General features: G+C 37.9%; 3 protein-coding genes across 9 annotated transcripts in view; 1 reads left to right on the top strand and 2 right to left on the bottom strand.

Moving 5' to 3' along the window:
• Nucleotides 1-1649, bottom strand: part of LOC122063798 (factor of DNA methylation 1) — a 6424-nt gene extending 4775 nt beyond the window's left edge. The window contains exon 1 of one of the 2 annotated variants that reach the window (XM_042627500.1): nucleotides 1528-1649. The gene's annotated coding sequence lies outside the window, so the exon portion shown is untranslated. Of the gene's footprint in view, nucleotides 1-1482 lie in introns of both variants that reach the window. The other variant, XM_042627498.1, reaches the window with a different exon arrangement.
• A 10138-nt stretch (nucleotides 1650-11787) lies between these two features.
• On the top strand, nucleotides 11788-15237 carry LOC122063799 (aquaporin NIP6-1-like). Its single transcript, XM_042627501.1, has 5 exons — nucleotides 11788-12099; nucleotides 12183-12407; nucleotides 12488-12682; nucleotides 12894-12955; nucleotides 14623-15237. Exons 1-5 carry the CDS (start codon nucleotides 11872-11874, stop codon nucleotides 14819-14821), a joined length of 909 nt encoding a protein of 302 aa, XP_042483435.1. The 5' UTR covers nucleotides 11788-11871; the 3' UTR covers nucleotides 14822-15237.
• On the bottom strand, nucleotides 14186-22702 carry LOC122063800. Of its 6 annotated transcripts, XM_042627503.1 has the most exons (6): nucleotides 22107-22702; nucleotides 17831-17870; nucleotides 17485-17670; nucleotides 16955-17080; nucleotides 15504-15810; nucleotides 14186-14764 (listed from the first exon to the last, which is right to left on the bottom strand). In XM_042627503.1, the coding sequence occupies exon 1, from the start codon at nucleotides 22512-22514 to the stop codon at nucleotides 22170-22172; it is 345 nt and encodes a 114-aa protein (XP_042483437.1). In that variant the 5' UTR covers nucleotides 22515-22702; the 3' UTR covers nucleotides 14186-14764; nucleotides 15504-15810; nucleotides 16955-17080; nucleotides 17485-17670; nucleotides 17831-17870; nucleotides 22107-22169. The 6 variants fall into 6 exon arrangements, with proteins under 6 accessions (XP_042483437.1, XP_042483439.1, XP_042483438.1 ...); XM_042627505.1 differs by lacking the exon at nucleotides 16955-17080; XM_042627504.1 differs by lacking the exon at nucleotides 17831-17870.
• Between the last annotated feature and the right edge of the window lie 438 nt (nucleotides 22703-23140).

Raw genomic sequence — 23140 nt, 5'->3', positions numbered from 1 at the left:
GAACGCGCCTTTCTCTCTATAAGAACGGCGCGTTCCGAGGTGTGAAGTGGGAGAGATCCAGATTTCTCCAAGGGGTTTTGAATAAGACGACCTTTTCATGAAATATGTGGACAGATGGATAGAGCAGAATGGCTAAGGTGGAGATGCATGTATAGAATACCATGTGGTCAATGAATGAGTATCAAGCTAAACAAATGTCTTTTCTTGATGGAAGCAAGATCTGCCAGGTGCAATTCATGAAATTCTGAACTATCGAGAAATAGCATCTTCACGGAATCAGCAAGATTGGTATAAGGATGATGAAATGACAAATGAAAATACTTGAAAAGAAAATTTCAGGAATGAGTTAGTAATGAGCCCAAATAGGGGATCACAAAAGTTGATCACACCAATACTTTGAACATGTATAGTGAGTTAGGGCAGCAGCACTGGTGGGAAAGAGCAGTTTGGTGTATTTTATTCGAATGTCTATAGAAGAACAAGGCAGGAAGCAAAATGGGAGCAGATTTAAAGGTGCATTGCTTAAAAAACAAGTAACAAGGGCAGGAAAATAATCCTGTTGTGCACCCAATTTAGAGAAGGCAATTAGGATGACCATGAAAACAATGGTCATTATGATGGCGATGGATAAATAAATACAATAAATGTTTATCAAGGAGACAAAGAAACAGCAGTGGAATATCTGTTATGAAATATGAACAAATAAATAAGATAACAAGTAGAAAGACTTGGTCACCACAGTTTGTATTTGGATTGATTGAGAGAACAACAATCAACTCTCTAAGCTTTACCCCAACTACTTGGCACAAATCCTGCACATGGTTCCACCTTAATTAAGACCATATGAGCTATGATTAACTCATAGATATTCACCACTTTAAATTTTCCATTGTCATCTTCACACCTCGTATTAACTCCATATTACATTCCTTTTCTGACTAGCGATTCACAGGACTTTGCTGCACATGGCCAACCCATCTCACAGAACTCAAATTCAAGCTAGTTGGCCATACACAATCAAAAAAAAATTCTGTCAGCTAAACAATCAAACAGTTTGGACACATTTGAAGTGAAGTTCAACGCCATTTTACTTAACACAGCCATGCATGTGGAGTTATTTTAAACCCCCCCCCCAAAAAAAAAAAGAGCCATGCATTTGCGATTTCTCCTTGATTTAAAGTTTCAGTAACATAGAACGGTTAGAACCCATAAAGTAAGAGGACATCAAAGTGACTAGAAGTAGTTAGGAATAAAAAAACATAAATATAAAAAAAAAATCCTATCTTGCATCTCCTGAATGCACAAACAGAAACCATAAATGAAACCCAAAAAAATAAATAGCACCACTAGCACAAATTGAAGGTAAAGTCTACAGAGACAAGATCCCAGAAAGGGAACAATGAAAGGAAAAGGGTAAGATTAAAATGCAGAGAACAGTGAACTTGAAGAAGAGAAGAAAATGGATATATTAAGCGAACTCACACAGCAGATCTAGAGAACTATGAAGAAGAGGAAAGTGGGCTTCACCGATTATGCTCACAGAGACACACCAAGCAAGAAGCTAAGCTGGCTTGCACCACCAACAAGAGCACACAGTACTCTCTGGTCTCTGGGTACCAACCGGGAAGATGAAGAGGACAAGAAATGTAACGTTTTCAGTAAAGTCATGATTTTAATGGATATTAACCGTCCATCTTGTTGACCGTTACATTGGACTTTCCGCTCTAATGTGTCAAATCCGACACCATCACGTGGCATTTGTACCGAATTTAGAGAATTTAATTTAGAAAATTTTCTAATCCACGTGTAAATAGCAGATTGAAAGCTGTAAATTAATTATCCAAAGAACATAGAACCGTTAGAGGACTTGGTGGGCCATATTCAAAGTATTCTATATCTATTCAACCGTTAGATTAACTGTTCAAGTACCACATGGCATTATACTATATGTGCTGATTAATGAGAAAAGTACGTCAAAGTCTCTGGCTGTACGTTAATAGAACAGAAAACTCTGATTGGACGGATATGTTTAGATATATTATCAACCGTTGGATCGGAATTTGAGAATCTCTTCTGACCATGTCCTTTTTTTTTTTTTGGTTTAGACTTCTGAGCATGTCCGATATCAACCAGACAGCGGAGGAATTTCAGGATAATGGAGGACAACCTGGTGAGGGTATTTTTGTCATTATGTGATAAGATTATGTTGTTTTTAATTCCTGACAATAACAAATTTATAATAAAAAAATAAATTACTCACCTAATGATTTGTTTAAGAGAGGGAGATATTCATATTGTCAGTGTGGGAAAGAATTTGTACAACTACACCTATAGATCTCTTGAAAAAAGTATTATTCACATGCGACACAAAAATTTAGAACAAGAGAAAAATATATATTAAAAAATTCATGTGAGTGGGAAAATGCACTTTGGCTGCATAGTAATCTTTTTTTCCTTTGTTTAATTATAGGGAATAGTTTCCGGAACATGAAGAATGTCCTATGCTTATCCACGAAAGATTTTTTTTTTTTACTTTCCAAAAAAATAAATAAAAAATGTCAATTTGAGTAGGCGTACAAAACACCTCATTTTCAAAGAACTCTTTTCCTTAATTATATTACCTAAATATTGATGTTTATTTAAGAAATATCTTAATTAGTACCCACTCCCTCACATCCTTGCCCATGCACTTATTTAAATATATTTCTTTCCTCCCATTTCTCACTACCTCCCCTCCCCCTTGATCTCGCAGTCACCACCTCCATCCCGTGAGTGTTCACCATCGATGAGAGTGCACCACTAGAAGATATCATCATATGAAGCCAATATACACCATTTTCTTGATTGTTATATTTGAGGCATCTATGATCTTAAGGACCGTGTCAACAATATGACTCAATCCACCAACATATTTGATATGTATATTTTTACAATTTCATTTTAAGTAATTTTACGATATATCTCGGCCCATCTATTTTTATTTTGAGTAATTTATTTAAATGAAAGATTTTGTGAATAATTTGATAAACTGAAATCCATTTTGTTAAGTAATTTGATAGTTTTCTCTTTAAAATATATAATAAGTGGGGCCATGGATTCATAACCTAAACACACTTACATCCGTTCAAGTTGTAAGCCCAAGTTGGACAAGGGACTTACAACTTGAACACACATGTATCCAACTTGGGCTCTGGCTTACAAACCTGGACCCATAAATTCTAAACCATCAATTGATTTGAACTTGTGCACTAGATTTTAAATCCATTAACTTCAGGATCTACTTATCTGCAATTCACAAGATTTAAAATATATTTATCAATGTATCCACTTCTTCTTTTTTTTTTCTTTTTTTGGGGGGGGGGGGGGGTGATGATCACTGTAAAGGTTTAAAACTAATTTTGTGCAGTTTGCATAGATTTTGCAGTTTGCCTTTTTTTTTTTTTTTTAATTCAAAAAAATTGTAATCATTGCAAGTACTCTATACACTCCAAGGCTTAAGAGATGTTTGGTCAGTAGATTTTTTATTTTATTTATTTATTTATTTTTTGGAAAAACTACATGATTACCCATTTTGAATTTTCTTTTATAAAATTACCCAACTTATGTTTCACTTAACAAAAATACACAAAATAAGTTTTGATTTTACCAAACTATACAAAACAATGACTCACCTTCACTTCTTATATTTTGTTGACATTTTTGCCCCTAATTCCCTCCACCACCCATCTGGACACGACTCTGCCAGAGCATCTATATCCCACCTCAATCTAGTGTCACTTACTAACACCGACATGCCACCGGACTGATGGATCTAGGCAGAGGTTCTCACTTGTTTTCCCCTTGGATCCCACTCAATAAGCTGAAAAATAACTACATGAGTCAACAAAGTTTTGGAAACTGAGATAAGAAGCGGTGAGAGCAATTAAGAAGAGAGCCGGAGAAACATAACACTTACTGAAGTGAAACATCGATGGAGCTAGCGATTGATTGTTTGGGTTCTCTCGATTTCCACCTTATTAGGAGTTGATGGGAAGAGTTCATCCTCCAAAGAACGCATATTTAATTCTCTCAAAAGTGAATAATCACGTAATTTTTCCTTTTCACAAAGGAGATGGGCAACAAGGGATATATTGGAATCATGGAGGCATACAAGTTTATTCTTTCTTCCCATTTAATTCACATATGGATCAGGATAATGAATGGGATGGGGGGCCTTTATCGTTTCCTCACATTCATGATTTCTTATAATAGACTGCACTCCACAGCACCTACCTATTGTAACCCGGCAATCACTGAGAGGGGGGTGAATCAGTGAGTCCAATTCCGATTCTCAAAAACCTGTCTGATGTCTGGCTAAGAAAAACCTGATATACCTGTCCCTGTTTGTACACAGTCGTATGCACACTCAGCCTCTCATAGGCATTTCCAAGTGTACACACCCATTTCACATTCCACGCACTTCAATATAAAACGCAAACACTAAACACCCACAACATAGGGTTTTTACGAGGTTCGAAAATTTGCCTACATCCCCGGAGTAGTGCCTGTAAAGGCTTTGTACCTATTCAATACACTACTTTTGACTGCACCCACAGTCGGGAGCATCCACACCCAATTTTCTCAAGCCGAAGCTGAGATGACACTCGTAATGCCGATACAATGTGTAGCACCCACTCCCAATGCTTAGCACCCACTAAGCACTCAATAAAGAATACAATTAAATTGGGCTTATATCAATGCCCTACAGTCAAGCTCTGCCTAGCATATACATCCACAACTAGCTAGCATGCTTACAGTTCATCCACAACTAATCTAGCATGTATACATTCATCCACAACTAACCCTAACATACATACATGCATATAATGTAAATGAAAGATTAGAGAATCTCATAATCGATTGCCTGGGATGACTGAAAACTTGTACTGATAAGTTTGGTGCTTACACCTTCTCTCTCCTTGGCTTCTTACTCTTTAAAGCAAACACATCCTTGCTTTCTTCTCTTCCTCCTTGGCTTTGAGTTAATGTATCATTAACATACCTCAACCACCTCTTTTACCTCTTTTAATTGCCTAAGAACATTTATCAGCAAGTATTCATGTTTATTCAAGTACCAACAAAGAGGGGGAAGATTCTCTTGCTAAAATCATAGCCTTCCTTCACTCAAAACTCATTTTTCTTATTTCCATGGTGTAGGGCTTGGAAAAACGAAGAAGTAACAACTTGGTTCATCCAAATCCGAGTTAAAATGAGGGAGATATGACCATTTGAAGTTGGAGCAATGAGATAGCCTGAAATAGAATCTTTGTAGGAGTGATGTAGGCTACACCGGCGGCGTGCACAACAAGGGCGCAAATCTGGCCGTAGATCTCATCAAGGAGAATATCTTAATCTAGAACATCCGATTAAAATAACGGATAGTAAATCTCAACCACTAGATTTGAATAAGATAGTCAACTGATGATGTCATGCTGACATCAGTGGTCAGCTATCCCTTTTTGTTGTCGATATTTGATTGGTTGCTTTTCCGGATTTTAAGGGAGCTTGTCTCCCACTCACAAAAGTGAAGGCTTATCGACCATTGGATCCGAATCCTCCATGATGGCTTTAATCAGATCCCATGAGATCCTTAAGATCGGAATCTTTTTTATACCTTCTATAAACGCGTGAAACACCACAATATACCTTGATAAAGTGTAGCGCCAGTGTATCAAGGATTATGCACCTAATTAATCAAATCCTACGCGCAAGCATCTATCTCGTCCATGTCATCGCAAAATCTCAGCAGCCTTTGGATGGGCATCAAGCCTACGTGGTCGAATCTAGATTATCCATTTCACTTCCCTTTACTCCTCTTTATTACAATCAAGCCCCTGCCTCCATATATTTCAGTGCTTAAAGACGCTTGCAACTCAGACCTTCAAAATCTTGAAATTACACAAAAGCCCTTCAAATTTCAAAAATAAATTCCAAAAAATCCACAAACACCGAGAGCAACTGATGGATTTTCGGTTTGGATTTTTGAACTGGCTTTACGGAAATACTTATAACTTTTTCATATAATATCCGATCGATATGAAACGAAGTGCGTTGGAACCGTAACTGGACGCTCTACGAATTTTCAATAGACTCAATCATCTGACTCATCCATGTAAAAAGACCAAAATACCCCTAGACCTTTCCAATGACGTATCTTTCTCATACAGAATCGAAACGTGATGAAATCAGAACTGTTGGAAAGATTGGAATTTTTTCGTATTGTTACATGAGAAAACGTCTTTTAAAAAATTCATCTTCAATGCTGAAACTACCCTTGACTGCCACAAATGTCGTAACTTCTTCATACTGTATCGGAATGCGACAAAATCAGATGCACTGGACTAGATAAATTACAATCTATATTTTTTATGAAGAAACGATCTTTCAAAAATATCATTTTCATTGTTGAAAATGCCCCCGATAATAAATAGGCTAATTTTACCAATTTTGACCTAGAAACCCGCACCACATACTAAGGATATATCAAACCATTCCATGTATACCAAGGAGGTCTGTTATCTCATCGGTGACACTAGGCACTGTCATGTCATCATTTTCATCCATGCCACCCAAACTAGCCACGTCATCATCGCCATGTGGCCAAGTTGCCAACAAGGACAACCATAAAATAACACTACCCACGTTCTCTCTGAATGAACACCGACCATTTAAGTTTACTCCTCCAAAAGGAAAATGGGGCTTTACCAAGAAAAAAAAATACAAAAGATTATGGTGGGGCCATAGGCCTTGTCATGGACTCATGCTCATCAACTCATGATCAGGGATTTAAATCTCAAGAATTGGATCAGTATTGACAAATATCGATATCGATTTTGATACATAGGCTTGGATCAGTTGATTTTATCCTCATTTTTCATGAAAAAAAATGTTTTTTTTTAATGATTTTACACTTGATCTGATATTAATATTTAATAAGGATCGGTAAGATACCTATTTCTATTTTAATTAGGACAAATTACACAATTATGAAGGATTTTATTTTGAATCTCAAATGCAATAATATCTCAGAATTGTTCAATAGTATGCCTTGTTGTTTGTCTCCTTTTATTATTCCTTTTCCACCGGATGTGATGAATTATTGCAAAGAAAGCCAATACCTAGAGTTGCACAAGATGATTTTCCATTAAAGGTTTTCTATAACTAATTAATGCGCGTAAAGGTTTGGTTTCTTATCTAGTTGACCAACCAAGGGTAGTTTATTTTGATGGCCCAATGATATCCACCATGTAGCATGTTAGATGTGGCCTAATTTACGTGGTATATAGCCAAAGGTTTCTCCGTTGTGACCTAGTGGTTGTGAGGATAAGGCTGCATACATTATGACCCTTACCATACCCAGCAGTACTAGCGGGAGCCTCATGCATTGAGTGTGGCTTTATAGAGCCAAAGGTTTCCAGTCCACATGCCAAGTATTCAGCTCAATATGAAATGTAATGATCGTTGAAAAATCTGGGACTACCAAAACGCTGCACGAGACTACTAAAGGATGCGTGATAGACAAAATATATTGAGTTTAGGTATGATTTTTTTTTTCCTATTTTTTTTTAAAGGAAGACTTAGGTATGAAAGTTGACATATACTCAATCCTTATGCTACACGCTCTCTACTCTATTCTAAATGTAGAGGGTGTGGTCATCTCATGTGAGTATTTTATAGACAAATTCTCTAAACATTTATGAATCTAAGATTGGATCGAGGCTAAAATGTCCAAAATATAAAAAGGCTTACCAATGAGTCGAATGATACGAAACGGTCAAGTTAGTAGTTACATCAATGAAGAAAGGTTCAAGAAGTATAATTTCAACATTACTCTATAGCATGGTTTATCAGACCGACTGTAGATTCAAGTCCATAAGACATTTGCAATGATATGCCCTAACATATTTTAATGTTCTCTTACTATTTATTTGTAAAACAAAAGGCGTTTCAAAATACCCTTTTTTACCTTGTTTTGAGTGAATTGTTTATTTTAAATGAAGGGAGAGGGTTCTCTAAGCAAGCAAGGTACCCTCCACGCTCTTACATTTTTGTTTTTTTAATCATTATTTCTCAACTTAAAAAAATATTATAATAATACATGTGAGTAGGCGTAGTAGACGCCTTAGGCTTAGAGAATTAACCCTTTCCCTAGAATGAATTTATAAAACAAAAGAAGTTTCAAAATACATTTTTTATTTGCTTTTTTCGTTGTTTTGTCTCCGAAAATTTTTTAACTCAAGTTCTTCCTGTGTTGCTTTTTGCAAATCAGAGTTGAAAACCTTTTAATCACACATTGGATTTGGAAGAGAGTGGAGTGAGAATTATTTGTTAGAATGGAAACTACATGTGTAGAGTTGCATAGAAGAAAGACTCACTATACTCTCTTCTCATCTCAGTGGGTTCAGGGCTTATTTTCACAGACGTGAGAGCCTAGCAAGGCCGAGGCTTGGCAAGGTGTGTGTTTTCTTTTTGGTAGCTGTTGGCAAAAACTTTGCTTTGAACATCAGCCAAAATGTATCGAATGTTGACAATGACTCTTTTTGCTCCGAGACACATTTCTTATACCCTTTTGGATATGAGGTTTTAAGTGTTATCACTCCTCTATAAATAGATAACATCCTTGATGCTTGAGTTTAAGTAATTCCTTTAAAAGTTTGTTTTTTGGTAAGATCACAATTTTTTTGTACTCAAAACAAAATCGAAGCAACTTTCTAAGGGGTATCATTCCTTTATAAATTGATGACATCTTTAACAGTTGAATTAAATAATTCCAAGTATCTTACCCAAGTGTCATACTCCCTTCTCTTATTCTCTCTCATTTAGGTTGTGTGCACATTAAAGCAACACATAAGTTCTTTTTCTTTTAAGGTCTTTGCTTTATCATATACCCTTTGAAAGTTTATTCTGATCCGAACACAACTTCGTAGTACTCAGAGGGGTGTAATAGGCAAGTGAATGACTACTTATGGATGCCATAGGATTGTTTTATCTTGGAAGTTAACCCATACTTGCCCTAATTCCACCATGGGGGCGGTCTGCAATCTTAAAAATTGTGTCAAATTACACAACTCAGCCCACCTACATATTTAATAAGTAAACTTGTTCCTTTTTGATGTACATGATAGTTCTTTTACTGAGGGATCGATAATTGGCTAGCATATAAGATAAATTTTGTTCCCTCTTTATTGCATGAAATTCGGAATATCTTTCACACTATTTCAAAAATCCTATATTCCTACCAATCACCAAAATTGATGGATGAAGAGATTCTTAGCTTGACTTCTTTTATCTTGTGGATCCACTCATGTAATTTACTGTTAACCCCCCTCCTCCCTCCTCCCCCCCTCCTCCCTCCTCCCTCCTCTTTCTAATGCATCTTTCTTATTTTCGCATTAGAAAGAAAAAGTGTGGGGGCAAAGAAAGCTTCTTCTACAATGTTCTAAAACATTTGACTGGTCGGAACATGACCTAGCCATAAATAATAGCCCTCTAATGGTGCCCTCTTGCATGGAATGATAGAAAGCTGAAGTCCCCACTGGTTTGAACAACTACATGAGTGGGCAGATAGATGCCATTATTCCTGAACGTAGTAGGTATGGATTCCCTTTCCACCTTAAAGATGATGAAATGGAAAGACACAAAAACCCATTTAGCCCATCACACTTTTAGACTAGGATTACGGTTCCCCCCTACAAAAACTTTTGTAAGAACCCTAGTGTGCAAGACAAGAAAACTAAGGGTTGAAATGAAATGTTCATTTATAATGCCCATATATGATTAGGGCAAGCTCATCGTGTGATAGTTATATTAGTTAAATTTAGACACAGCTTCAACCAAAAGGAAGGGAATATTTGAACAGAAAGGAAGGATTAGTGGTTTGGCAATGAAGTTGCTCTTAACCAACCACCTAAATAAAGTTCAACCGAAAAAATTAAATAAAGAAAAGAAAAAGATGAAAGGATGAAGAATGAACTTGCTCTTGACCAACCACCAAGAGAGAGTTCTACCAAAAATAAATAAATAAATAAAGAAAAGAAAAGAAAAGATAAAGATAAAAAGATGAAGAATGGAAGAAAGCTAATGAAGTTTATTAGCAAAGAGAATCAGTCACTTTTTATGATCCTCTTGGACTAATTTATAACTTCAGGCAAAAGTTCTCCCAAATGGCTTTATATGGAAAAGAATTTTCATGACAAATATGATTATTGGATATACACGGTATGTCTTTATTAGATGGGAAAAAAAAAGATATGTACGGAATGATCTAGATTGGTCACATGTAAATTTTCAGCTCCAAATTCAATCAAAAATCTTAATGTACTGATATATATCTCCATGTATGTTTATACACATCTATAGGTACTCTGAAAAGTGATCGATCTCTCCTAAATTTTTAATGCATTGATTTGTCACTGGACAAACTTCATTTGGATTAAAACATGATGTGTGATTAAGAGACGTTGGGTTCTCCCCGTATACAAATTTTCATTCTCATCCGACTTGTCACTTGGCAAATTTTAGTGTCTATCAAAAAAACCATTTCCTTGATATTTGTGTGGGAAACCAGAATCCATAACTTTACTTTAACCAAGGGGCATTGATTAAATGAATATTTTAACCATACATTTGTTAAAGATTCTCAAGATAACAAATGTCAGGTCCCTGTAAAGAAAGACAGTTTAATAAGCTGAAAATACCTAGATACAAAGGTTAAGTAATAGCATTAAGTTTCTTTTGGGAAAGAGTCACCATAGTTTTTGTGGGATGGAAAGAGTCACCATAGTTAATGGTTATGAGGGAGAATAGAAAGATAAGAATATTTGACTGAGATTTAAGTTTTCCTTTACATGGATAAGAGATAATCTCCTCTATGACTCTATCGTTATGTAACCCTAATACCCTATGGATACCCTATGATTTGATTAGAGTCACCATTGTTTGTGGGATAGAAAGAGTCACCACAGTTAATGGTTGAGGGAGGAATAGAAAAAAGAGAATATCTGACTGAGGTTTAAGTTTTGCTTTACCTGGACAAGAGATAATCTCTTCTCTTCCGTGATGTAACCCTATGGTTTGATTCTTGGGTCATTACTAATTCTCACCCCCTTTTAGAAAGGATCGTAATTATCTTTTACCATGCTAATTAAAGGGTTAGACACCTGAATTGCTCAGTTAAATATTTTAGTCTCAAGTTGAAGTCCTCCCCCGCAAATGCGATGTTGTTGCTACTGCTGCTCTCCTTAGACCCCACCCCCAACCACCCTCTTGGGACGACATCCTAGTGGCCTATAGGCCCTTCGTAAAGAATGACCAAAAGAAAAAAGGGGTTACATCTCCATGGTGAGGAGATACTCAAGGTCCTTTAAGAAAATTAGTGTGCATTTGCCAAGGAAAAGCACAACTAAAAAAAAAGAAGGGAAATTAGCAAATAGATGAGTGAACCTCCAATTCTCTATTTTGGACATACATGGTGGTTGTTGGAGTGTTCTAGTCTATTATTGAAGGAAAGCACCGAGTAACTCAAAAGTGGTATGAGACAGGAAAACCATGATACACATCTGAAGCTCAAGCCACTTTCAAAACTCCAGAATTGTTAACAATTCTTCAATAGTGCTCCACCAGTCATTTCCACCATCAACCTTGTTCTGATTTCAATTCTAGCCACTAACGTTTCTCCTGACGCTACCACTCTCACTGTTTTCTCAAGTCAACACTTTACTATTATATAAGTCCCAACGTACCTTCATAAATCATACAAGGCCAGAAAGAGAGAAGAAGTAGAGACCCAAGTTTCTGTAGTTTCTTTCTTTAGTTCCCTTTTGTTTTAGAACCATGAAAACTGAGGATGTTCCATCAGCCCCTTCTACTCCTGCAACCCCAGGCACTCCTGGGGCTCCTCTCTTTGGTGGGTTAAGGTCAGAGAGAAGTGGGAATAGAAGAAAATCACTCCTTAATAGCTGCAAGTACTGCTTCAGTGTAGAAGCATGGGCATTGGAAGAAGGCAAGTTGGGCCCTATGGGTTGTTCATTGCCTCCCCCACCAATCTCTCTTGCAAGAAAGGTAAGCATCCTAAACTGAGACTGACCCATGTTTTGTTATGTCCTGATCCTTCATGGGTTGATTGTGAAAACACTAAAAACCAGGTGGGAGCAGAGTTCATAGGCACCTTCATACTAATATTCGCAGGGACAGCCACTGGGATTGTGAACCAAAAGACACATGGCTCTGAAACACTCATCGGTCTCGCCACCTCCACCGGCCTCGCCGTAATGATAGTTATACTATCAACAGGACACATCTCAGGAGCTCATCTTAATCCATCGGTCACCATTGCCTTTGCAGCTCTCAAACACTTCCCATGGAAACAGGTTATTAATGCAGAGCTATATATACCCTTCTTGTGTTGATTGAGGATCTCTGTCTAGAATCTCTTTCCACTTGTTGGCAGGTACCTGTGTACATAATAGCACAGACGATGGCTTCAATCTGTGCTGCATTTGCACTGAAGGGGATCTTTCACCCCTTCATGAGTGGTGGAGTCACTGTTCCCTCAGGTGGATATGGTCAAGCCTTTGCTTTGGAGTTCATCATCTCCTTCAATCTCATGTTTGTTGTCACAGCAGTAGCCACTGACACAAGAGCTGTAAGCACCACTAGGATCCCTTTTATCAATTCAAAATTATTTTTCTGTAAAGAGAACAGCAATGCTGAGTCTCTGAGAACACCATATATACCTTTATGTGTTATTCATGTCTCTCTGTTCCAACTCCTCCAGTGGTAATTTGGTAAATCAAAATCCTTTTTCGGATAATCTGATAATTTATTTCATCTTTTTCTCCAATCTGTCCATGCAGGTTGGGGAGCTGGCTGGAATCGCTGTTGGAGCCACTGTCATGCTCAACATACTAATCGCAGGGTATAATGCAGATATCCCTTTCTACCCTTGTAGTTATAGGAAGATGAACTTCCATCTCATCTAAGGTTAAAAAAAAAATAATAAAATATCCAATCGAGGATTGAGTTGGTCAATTACCAATATTGACCTTGGAATCAGCCAGAATCAGCTGGAAACATAGTAGAATCAGTCACGGCCGATTTCGATCTGATTCCCAGTGCTTAGAACCATGATCATCTCATCCCATCACTCCAGCAATTAGCAATAAGATAGCAACAAGCCCACCTGAGCATGGCCAGTTTGGGACAAGGTTTAGAAACTCGGAATCGTGTAAAAGATTAGTCTCCATCGACTCAAATTCTGATCAGAATTGGCCGAAACCCTAGAATTCTCAAATTTTCACAGGCCTTTTATGCTTTGGAGTTTTGATTCTAAAAGTCCTGTAAACCTAACTACAATTGGTAAGTTTCATTAATTCTATGCTACTTTACTAACTAAAAGAAGGAATATGTAAGTGAATTCATCATGGCCAATTTATGGGTTTTGAGAATCAGGGTATAATTGGAATCGGGTTTTATCGATTCTGATTCGAATTGGCCAATCCTGCCTATTCCAATTTGATTCTTTCAATCCTGATCTGGAACTAACTCAGCTCAGGCCAGAGTCTCCCGACTCACTCAAGCCTAGCAAACATGACACGTCTCCGATGTTAACAAATATTAATAAGGCTATGTTTAGTTGCAAGGGAAATTGAAGAGAAGGAAAATTTAATAATCATAAGATAATGTTCACAAAAGTTTATAATATTTTATTAGATTTAAAAATTTCACATCATTGTGAATTCTTAAAACATAGCCAGAGTCAGTAGTCTATCTCGGGTCTCAATCTCTACACAATGCTTTATGAGGATGTAAGAGAGTCTCAATGGCTATGTATTTAGGCTTAGGTTGGAATAGATGCAAAGGTTGTAACAATAGAGAAACCCGTGGGAGCCCTGTCAAAAATGTGGTGCTGACACTCCAAAGGGTCCAATCAATCAATGGCTCCAAGTTGGGATGTAATACATGAATGGTCTGGTAATTATCCAAAGATAAGGCATCAGAAACATGGACAATGGTAACACTGTTAAGAAGTAGTCAGGGGGACCCCAATCAGATGTTTTGGATGTAAAAGCACATGCCTATCACATCATTTCTTCCAAAACATTCAAATGTTATATCCTATCCGTCCATCATAAAGTAGCAATATTCCTTGCTTTAGAACCATTTTCCTATTTCCTGTTATAGGAGCATTTGCATAAAAAATAGAATCTCACAGTATAATGAAATGGCAACACAACTAGGCCTACTGCAGGAATGGTTTTAAGATTCAGATTGATATTGAGTATTCACCCCCACCCACCCAAAAAAAAAAATTTTTTTGACCGAGTCAACTAGGAATCTAGTGGGACTGGTTCTGATTAAACCCAATTCTCATATACCGAGTCCCACCGAATTAGGCTGGGAAGTTCCCAGCCGAGTCTGACTGATTCCGGGATGATTTGACTTGGAATCAATGGAAACCAATCAGTACCCAGTTCTGAGTTTTAAAACCCGGCGGCATCCCTCCTTTTATTCTGGTTGATCATTTGTTCATCTATTTTCCATCTTATGCTCTCCTTAAGGACTCCCTCTGTTTATATGGTGAAGGGAGAGCACAGGAGCATCCATGAATCCTGTAAGAACTCTGGGGCCAGCCATAGCTGCTAACAACTACAAAGCCATCTGGATCTACTTAACTGCTCCAATACTCGGTACACTCTCTGGGGCTGGCATCTACTCCATCGTCAAACTGCCAGAAGAAAATGATGCAGACAAGCCGTCAACGGTACAGAGCCTGAGAAGGTGACACCTCCAACAGAACATGGAATATAGTAATATAATTCAGCCTTCTTGCAAAGATGAAAAGCAAAAGTATCCAGGGAGGAGGTCAATATGATCAAAAGATCAATGGGATTCTGCATGGTTTCATGTCCACTTGCTACATAAATAAAAGAGTACATCAACTTTGCATGAATCAAAAACCTAGACCAACCTAAAAAATTCCAAAAAGAGGATATGTAACTGAGGGGGAAGAGGTTAGGGTTGACTCTTGTCATGGCTCCTCAGAGATGAGTTAATTAGCATATGTAACTGTCAAGTGGTAAGGATTTTTTCCTGTGTTTCTAAACAAATTAAGGAGCTTGGAATTAGCACTAATATAAAGAACATGGTTTATCGGTTACTCATGTTTATCAATACTACATTTCAGTCATATAAACAAAAGCCAGTGTAATATGTTCCAATCCATGTTCTTGATAATAAATTAAGATCCGATTTGCCAATTTTTCGAAATTTTTTTCTTCATCCCATGTCCAATTGTCTCTCCATACATTGTGTAGATATTGGATAGAAGTAGTGTGTAAGACAGCTATATACTCAAGCATTTTAAGAATATCAATAGAAAGTTACACCAAGAACATTGGCTCTCTTCCAAAAATATTAGAGGTTTTATGATGGAATAAGGAAAACCATGGATGATGAATAGTTACCTCAAAGACTTTTGTCACATCTCCACGTGAAAAAAGTTGGTATCTGTCCCGAGCCTGACTAAATGTCACTGAAATATATGTTGCAGAGCAGAAAAGCACGTTCCAATTTCCCAGGACCTGTAGTCTGGGCTCTGGACTTCACATCTGCAGTGAACAAACGTGGATCGATTCTCCCTCACTTTGTTTTTGCACCTATGGGGATTTCTCATGCTATAGATTTATAATTGATACATAATGAATCCGGACGATCCAAGTGTGCTAGGCCGCCAAGTGCATTTGCCACAAACCAGATGGCTCTTTGGAGTACCTGCCCATCCAAATAAGATTTTGTTCAGGTGGAATCGACATCATGCAATGCATTGGTCAACAACAATCAAATGGCCTGGATCAATCAAATTCTTCCATGTTTCTGTTGCTAATGCAAGATCTCAACAAATGACCATGTGAGAAATCTGCCAAGGATTGTCACATGCACAGGGAGGAAGTCAGGGTGACCCATTTCTGTCCAATGAAACTTTTCACACCAGAGAATCAACCTAAGCGTCTTTGCGCCTTCTGATTTGATGAGCAGTGGATGGGTAAGAGGCACATCTATATTGAATCTGATCATAATATCTACTATGACCTCATCAGAAACATCTATTGAGAATGATTCATGAAGTGCCCAAAGACCTGTCAACATCTAGTGGAGAAACTACCAGCATGCCAAAAAAAGATCTCCCACAGGCCATAAAGTCTCACCCCATTCTGATGGCAACACTGCTTACATTGTGTGAAATATGAAAACCATTGTTGGCCTTAATTTTTTCCCTCCTCCCATTGCCTAGGATTGCCTAGACGCCGTGAACTTTAATGAAAACCAAGCTACCCACTGGGGAACATATTGAACCACATTAAATTTGAAGGAGTGCCACCACACTAACAGGATTATGTAAACAAGGATAAGGTTTCACAATTGGAAGTTGAAATGTAACTGTAAGTATCAAATTACTGAAAAATCTGAATTCAAACCCTTTATGCACCTCACATAAAAAGGAGAGAGGAAAAAAAAGGAGCAACCCAGAGCACGAGGCTCCTGCTACTGTAGGGAGGGGCAAATGTACATAGGCTGGGAGGAGCAATTCTTTACGCATCTCACATGTGGACCATAAACATAAATGCCAGTCATCCTGGATTTTTTTTTCCTTTGGAGGGTGGGAATTACGCTTGTACATAGGCAGCACGAACCAGTCCTCAAAAGGCCTGCCAATATCAGTCTGGATTAGCTGATCCATGAGGATTGGAGGCCACTGATCTGGGCTCCAGTACCCTTTTCAAATCTTTGCTCGTCTTCTAGATAACCATAACTTAAAAATCACCACTGAATATTTTCATATCTAAGAGACTCTTACTTTTCCTCAGTCTTAACCCAAAACAAATAAAAGTACAAAAATTAAACTAGAAAGTATCACCTGTTTGGGTGGGCTATGAAGCTTAGGCAGCCCAACATTAGATGGGCACACTATACTTGGGCCCAATGAGCAGCCTAGCGGGAAATGCTTCAATGCCACCATCTCACCAAAGGGCTTTACAATGACCTAATTCAGAAATCAATCCACCATCCATTACCTTGTGAAATGCACTCTTTAGTTGAGGCTACTATTATAAAATTTGATCAAGATGATATTGCAATTGCAGATTATTTTCAGCCAAATACATGTTTGCAGCATTAATAGAACACATTTAACGTTTATAAGTGCCACAGCTTAGATTTCCTATTATAATACCATATACTTAGTAACATAAACCTGCATGCAGTGTTTGTGGGTGAAATACCAAACTTCAACATCTATTAAGACTCTAGAATGGGATATATTTTCCAGTCACAAGTTTTCTTTTGAATTGGTTACCACCAAAGAAAAAACTGTGAATTGCTTCTCTTAATACCATTTACAGATACTAAATGTGTTTTGACAACATAGATCACCATAAGAAACCTTACCACCATCAAGAAGCAACACAGCTCGGTTCTTAAATGAAGTCTGCAAAGAATCAGGTAGGTTTATGATCATGCCATTCTTTGTTGACATGCTAGGAGAGGACCAACTCTGGTAACAGTAGTTAAGATTGGACCTTCAAGTAGCATACACCCCTTCATGTTCGGTAACTTGATTCCACACCAGAGGTTCTAATTTACAGAAATGGAGAAATAGCAGAGGTGTAAGTATAAATTTATATGTAAACTAACACTTTGTGGAGAAGATAATATGTATAAGCCTCTTAAAGGAGTAAATAATTAACCTTCCTTTTAAGCTGAAAGGAAGTAGTCCAAAAAATGTAATACCTACCTTTCCTGTTTCCTTCTCTAAACAAAAGCAGAGGCAAAGCCTGGAAGAAGATACAGCCAATAATTGGAAGCAGAAAATTGCACAGGCAAATAACAATTGACAAGTGAAAAGAACATAATAAATAGGAATAAAGGCAGCATACTCATTTCAGGGGGGATTGAAAGATTGATAAAGCTGATTGTTTTTCAGCATATTCATCAATAACAGAATAAGAAAATCACTCTTGTTGGTTAATCTAATTGCAAGTTGAGTGAGTAACCCAATTGTTGTAAAAATTAGTGTAGGAAACAAAACCATTTTTTATAAGAAAAAAAAATTAGTTTACCGGAGGGAGCACCCCTGCTAAATAGCAGCAGTCTTCACATTCAAAACTGCTCCACCTAACACCAGGATGAATAAAGGCAGCATACTCATTTCAGGGGGGATTGAAAGATTGATAAAGCTGATTGTTTTTCAGCATATTCATCAATAACAGAATAAGAAAATCACTCTTGTTGGTTAATCTAATTGCAAGTTGAGTGAGTAACCAAATTGTTGTTAAAAATTAGTGTAGGAAACAAAACCATTTTTTATAAGAAAAAAAAAATTAGTTCACTGGAGGGAGCACCCCTGCTAAATAGCAGTCTTCACATTCAAAACTGCTCCACCTAACACCAGGATGGGTATTACAAAGTCAGGAAGTAACTTTTCTCAACACAATCCAGAATTCTCAGTCAATGAATGGATGACCTGATGGAGGAAGGGGTCCTAAAACAAGTTGGGCTTGACAGCTTCTAAGCCTCTGGGCAGTTATCCCCATGCTTGAGATGGAATCCTTCCTTCATACACCCTTGAAGCTGTGTCTTTCCCACCCAACAGAAAGGGGGAAAGAAACTTTGTTTGTATCTTTGTCAACTCAGCACCTATAACAGATTGAGTCCTTTGGCCATGTGGATGTCAAAATCCTACTTCATATCAACATGTCAAACACATGCCAGCATTTTATGTAGCCAATTCTTAAATATAAAACACAGCTTTTTCTTCAATCAGTACTTTCATAATATTGTAAATTGGCATATGGTGAGTATATTTTCTTCATATTTGTCATGCTATGATACCTTATATTTCAAGTTTGCCAGAATAGCAATGTCAAATATCTTGTACCAGTGTTGGACATGGTAATGTAGGGAGAGGTAGGCTGCAAGAGAACAACACTATCACTCCTACAGAAAATCAGGATCGCAGTGAACTAACACAGAACATTGGGACAGAATAGCAACTTAGGAATAAAAGAAAAGAAAAGGATAGGGAAGGGTCTCTCACCCACGGCCTCTCGCTGAAGTTTGGTCTCTTTCCTATGGCATCTCACCATACTCTCTCACAGAGCAACTGTCTCTCACAGCAACATGGTTGTAAAACAACACTTTTTCCCTTTTCATTCAAAATCGTTGGCTAGGCTGCCCTCGTCCCTTTATTTATAATAGAAGTATGGGTTACAAAATAGAAAATGTTGCTACCAAGTAGCTTACAACCAAATAGAAATTTCCTACAAAATCTGGTAGCCATACATCAAAATATAAACTCCTACGATAGAGAAAAAAACAAAACAAAATCAGTAACAAACTGAAATTAGAAACTACCTAAGATTCTATTACAAAGAAATAAAATATACTTTCTAAAACTGAAAATTAAACTAAACAATGGCAGCAGCATGATAGAATATTTCTGCACTTGAAATCTTCAATGGGCCCATAAGATCTTCTAAAAAGCACTCCCACACAAGGAAAAAATGGGTCGTGACATATTGGTCTTTTCTGCTTCATGCTTTGATCTACATCAACTCGCCCCGTTTTTAAAAAAAATTGACCTCAAGTTTTGGAAAATCAAGGGACCAATTGCGTGTGACGGAGATCAAATTTCTGTCTTGTTAACCCGGCAGCTTGTCGAAGATATGAAAGCAATCTTGAAGGTGAGGAGTTCGTTCTTCAAAATACTTTGGTGGAATAACAAACTTCACGTGCTTGACTTTGAAATCATCAGTCGTGCCCATGGGTCTTCTACAGTTGTGCCTTCAACCTCTTCAAACTCCGATGCAATGTGGAGCTCTTTCGGTTCAATTTCAAACTCCAATGTAAACCTATTTAGCAATAGACAAGTGTAGTATGAGTGCACAAGCTGGCCCTTTCTATTTGCAAGAACTATGCTCAACATTGCTGAGGAGCAGCCATTTGGTTCTTTTTAGCTGGAAAATTTATAAGCACATGTGTGTGATCAGGGTCTTTCAAGGAATAAAGATGCCATTTCATAAGGGAAGAAATGGTACAGAATTTGAAATGGATATTGTATTTCAGGAAAAGTTTCCCATATTGTTAGTGAAGGTCACTTCAACGGCATCTTGCCTCTTGCTATTACTAACAAAACTTCTTAATTACCATAAGAAATAAAAATTTCACTTCACATTGTTAATTGCTGCACAAATTTTGCTTTTAACCTTTATAGGTGGCTTGGCTTTCTATGTCTTTTAGCTTTTAGTGATGTAGATAGGGCTGCCAAAAGGAGGGCACAACTGACTAATTCTTGGTTCAGTTCTGTCCCAGATTGATGTAGATAAGTCACTTAAAGGGTTTATTTTATTAGAAATAAGCCTCGGGTTAGGTTATGCAAGTGTTGGGCCTTTGATCCCATGGATTTTCTTTGTAATAGGCCACTTTAATGGGCATAAAATATGGGTAGAAAGTTGGAAAACGAAATTTACTTCATTAGTTTAGTTAGAGTCTTAGTCTTAATATGATTTGTTTATTTTTTTTTTAGTCTAACTCCATGTAGGTGTCTTAAGCTGTCTTTTAGGAGTCCTAATAAGAATCATATTATGTTTTGAGTTTATTTTCTTCGAAATTTCAGTTTCCTAGTAAATTTAGGTTTCCCAATTAGGGTTAGGCATTTCCTTTTTAGTATTTCAGTCTCTTTTGAGTCTTCTAATTGGACACGAATTTATGAATGAAATTTTCTCTTGTAGTTTGCAAAGATTTGCATGAGGCTGAGATACGTTGTATTCATCAACTAGGCTGAGATAGTCATTCCTCTACCCCCCCCCTTCTTTTTCCTCTGCTCTATTTTTCTATTTTATTTTTCTGATTTGTTCTTGAATCTGAAATTTATTGAACGTATTAAAGATCCTACCAGGGATCGGATCACTAGTGATTTGATCTTACATTACAGATCTTGTCCTAGTTTAGCCCATCGAACCAGACCAGATTGCATCAAATCTGGTTCCCTTTTTTGGTGTATCGATTCCGGCGTACAGTTTCAGACTTAGAAATCAAAATAGCAACACAAACTGTAAATATGGGCTGAACTGAGAGAACTCAAAGAACTCATACAAAATATGGCCTAATAGTCCAGCAAATCAGGTGGAGTGGAGCTTAGGTACAGGCCAAAAGATCCTCCAAAGTTGGTTCACAATGGGCTGATGTCGATGCAGAAACACAGCAGGAAGTTTCCCAGGTAGGTTAGGGTTATCGGGGCAGACAAGAGAAACCCTGCAGCTGGAAGGAGGGGCCTCAGATGGCCCTGAGATTCTGGTCGAGTATCCCCCTTGATGTCCTCTACAAACACTAAGAGGGCTCCAAAAGCCGGCTTCTAGATTGGGAGATATTGAGGATGTCGATTTATGTCAAAACCCGAACAGTGCTGATGTCGATCTCCTCTCTTGGCTGTTCTTCAAAGCTTCAATGTGGGATGATCTTCAAGGCTTCAAATAAGCTGTACTATCTCTCTCTCTCTCTCTCTGAATCGATGAAGGGGTTGAGAAGGGGAAATAAGAAGGGATTGGTTTGGGCACCTCACCCCTCAGGTTTACGCATCTCACCTCTCAGGTTTAGGCATCTCACCCTCTCAAGTTTAGCCCTGTCAGCCATGACTTATAACTTATATCAGGATGATTCCCCCCCCCCCCCTTCCCCCTTTTTTTCTTCCCCCAAGGCCAGTGAATCAGAAAAGTCAAGATCCGAGAGCTAAAACTTCCATTGAGGGGTTCAAAATATATAAATCAGAGTGTTCCTGTTGGTAAGCAACCACAAGTTCAAGTTTGTTGGAAGCCCCTCCCGGTTCAAAAGCAAATTTGATCATAAGAATTCCCACCCCGATCCCACATCATCCAAGAACTTAATAACACAAAAATCTCTTCAAATAAATTGAGCTAAGAAAGCAACCACTTATAAAACATTGGACATAACATTATCAACAAGGGTTGATCTTTACAAGCTTACTTTCTAGTGAATGAAGCTTAAGAACTCACCTGACTACAACAGAGACCTCCCAAAACCATAAATTCCTCAAACAATTTGGTATAGGATAATGTCTATACCATCGAAACCCCACGACTTCGCGTCAATTCCTCAGATTTTCTCCGCAAAGACACGGATTTGACGAGCAAAAGCACAACCAACGACATAAATATACCCATGAGATCAGCAATAACGTCTTTAACAGAAGCTCCAGCTGATTCCCATATTCCTATCTCGTCTCCTGCTTCTTTGGCCACACCAGCAAAGAGAGAGACCAACGATCCTAACCAAATACTCCATCTGCGAAGAAATGGATACCTTGTTCGATAAGCAAGAGAAGCCACGGTAATGGCAATGAAGAAACAGAAGAGGACATGGTAAAGCTTGTCTGGGGCAAGCCAGTCATCTCCATTCTCCATTTCTGTAACTACAAAGGTCAGAGTCAGTCTCAGAGAGTTCAAACGGTTCTACAATAGGTTCAAGAACTAGAAAACCGGTATTTTTCAAGTTTCAACCGATCGAACCGGATAACTTGTGAGACCCGCCTGTTTTCATCAAAACCCTTCAATCAATTTCCCCCCTCCATTTCAAAACCCTAATTCTGCCTTCATCTTCTAGCATTTGGCACTTGGGATTGGACACCTAACAGGCCGAACACCCTTGTAAGGACTAAGGACTCTCCCAAGGATTTAGTTCTCCAGTATCGGATATGACATTGATATGGGATCGGCCAATATAAGTTCGGATCAGTCAATTTTGCCTGCATTTTTCATTAAAAATTAGGCTTCTTAACAATTATACCCCTGTTTTGATATCAAAACCCATTTCTCAGATGGATCAGGCAGGGCGAACACCCTTGTAAGGACTAAGGACTCTCCCAAGGATTTAGTTCTCCGGTATCGGATATGACATTGATATGGGATCGGCCAATATAAGTTCGGATCAGTCAATTTTACCTGCATTTTTCATTCAAAATTAGGCTTCTTAACAATTCTACCCCTGTTCTGATATCAAAACTCATTTCTGAGATGAATCAGGCTCGTCT

The sequence above is a fragment of the Macadamia integrifolia genome, unplaced genomic scaffold (assembly GCF_013358625.1).
Source record: "Macadamia integrifolia cultivar HAES 741 unplaced genomic scaffold, SCU_Mint_v3 scaffold1457, whole genome shotgun sequence".
Lineage (NCBI taxonomy): Eukaryota > Viridiplantae > Streptophyta > Magnoliopsida > Proteales > Proteaceae > Macadamia > Macadamia integrifolia.
Note: the sequence above shows the minus strand (reverse complement) of the source record. Positions and strands in the feature narration are given on the sequence as shown.

Coding starts and splice junctions, on each gene's coding strand:
- LOC122063799 (XM_042627501.1), top strand. CDS start 11,872: ATGAAAACTGAGGATGTTCCATCAGCCCCTTCTACTCCTGCAACCCCA. Junction 12,100..12,182: donor CAATCTCTCTTGCAAGAAAG/GTAAGCATCCTA, acceptor ACTAAAAACCAG/GTGGGAGCAGAGTTCATAGG. Junction 12,408..12,487: donor AACACTTCCCATGGAAACAG/GTTATTAATGCA, acceptor ACTTGTTGGCAG/GTACCTGTGTACATAATAGC.
- LOC122063800 (XM_042627503.1), bottom strand. CDS start 22,514: ATGGAGAATGGAGATGACTGGCTTGCCCCAGACAAGCTTTACCATGTC.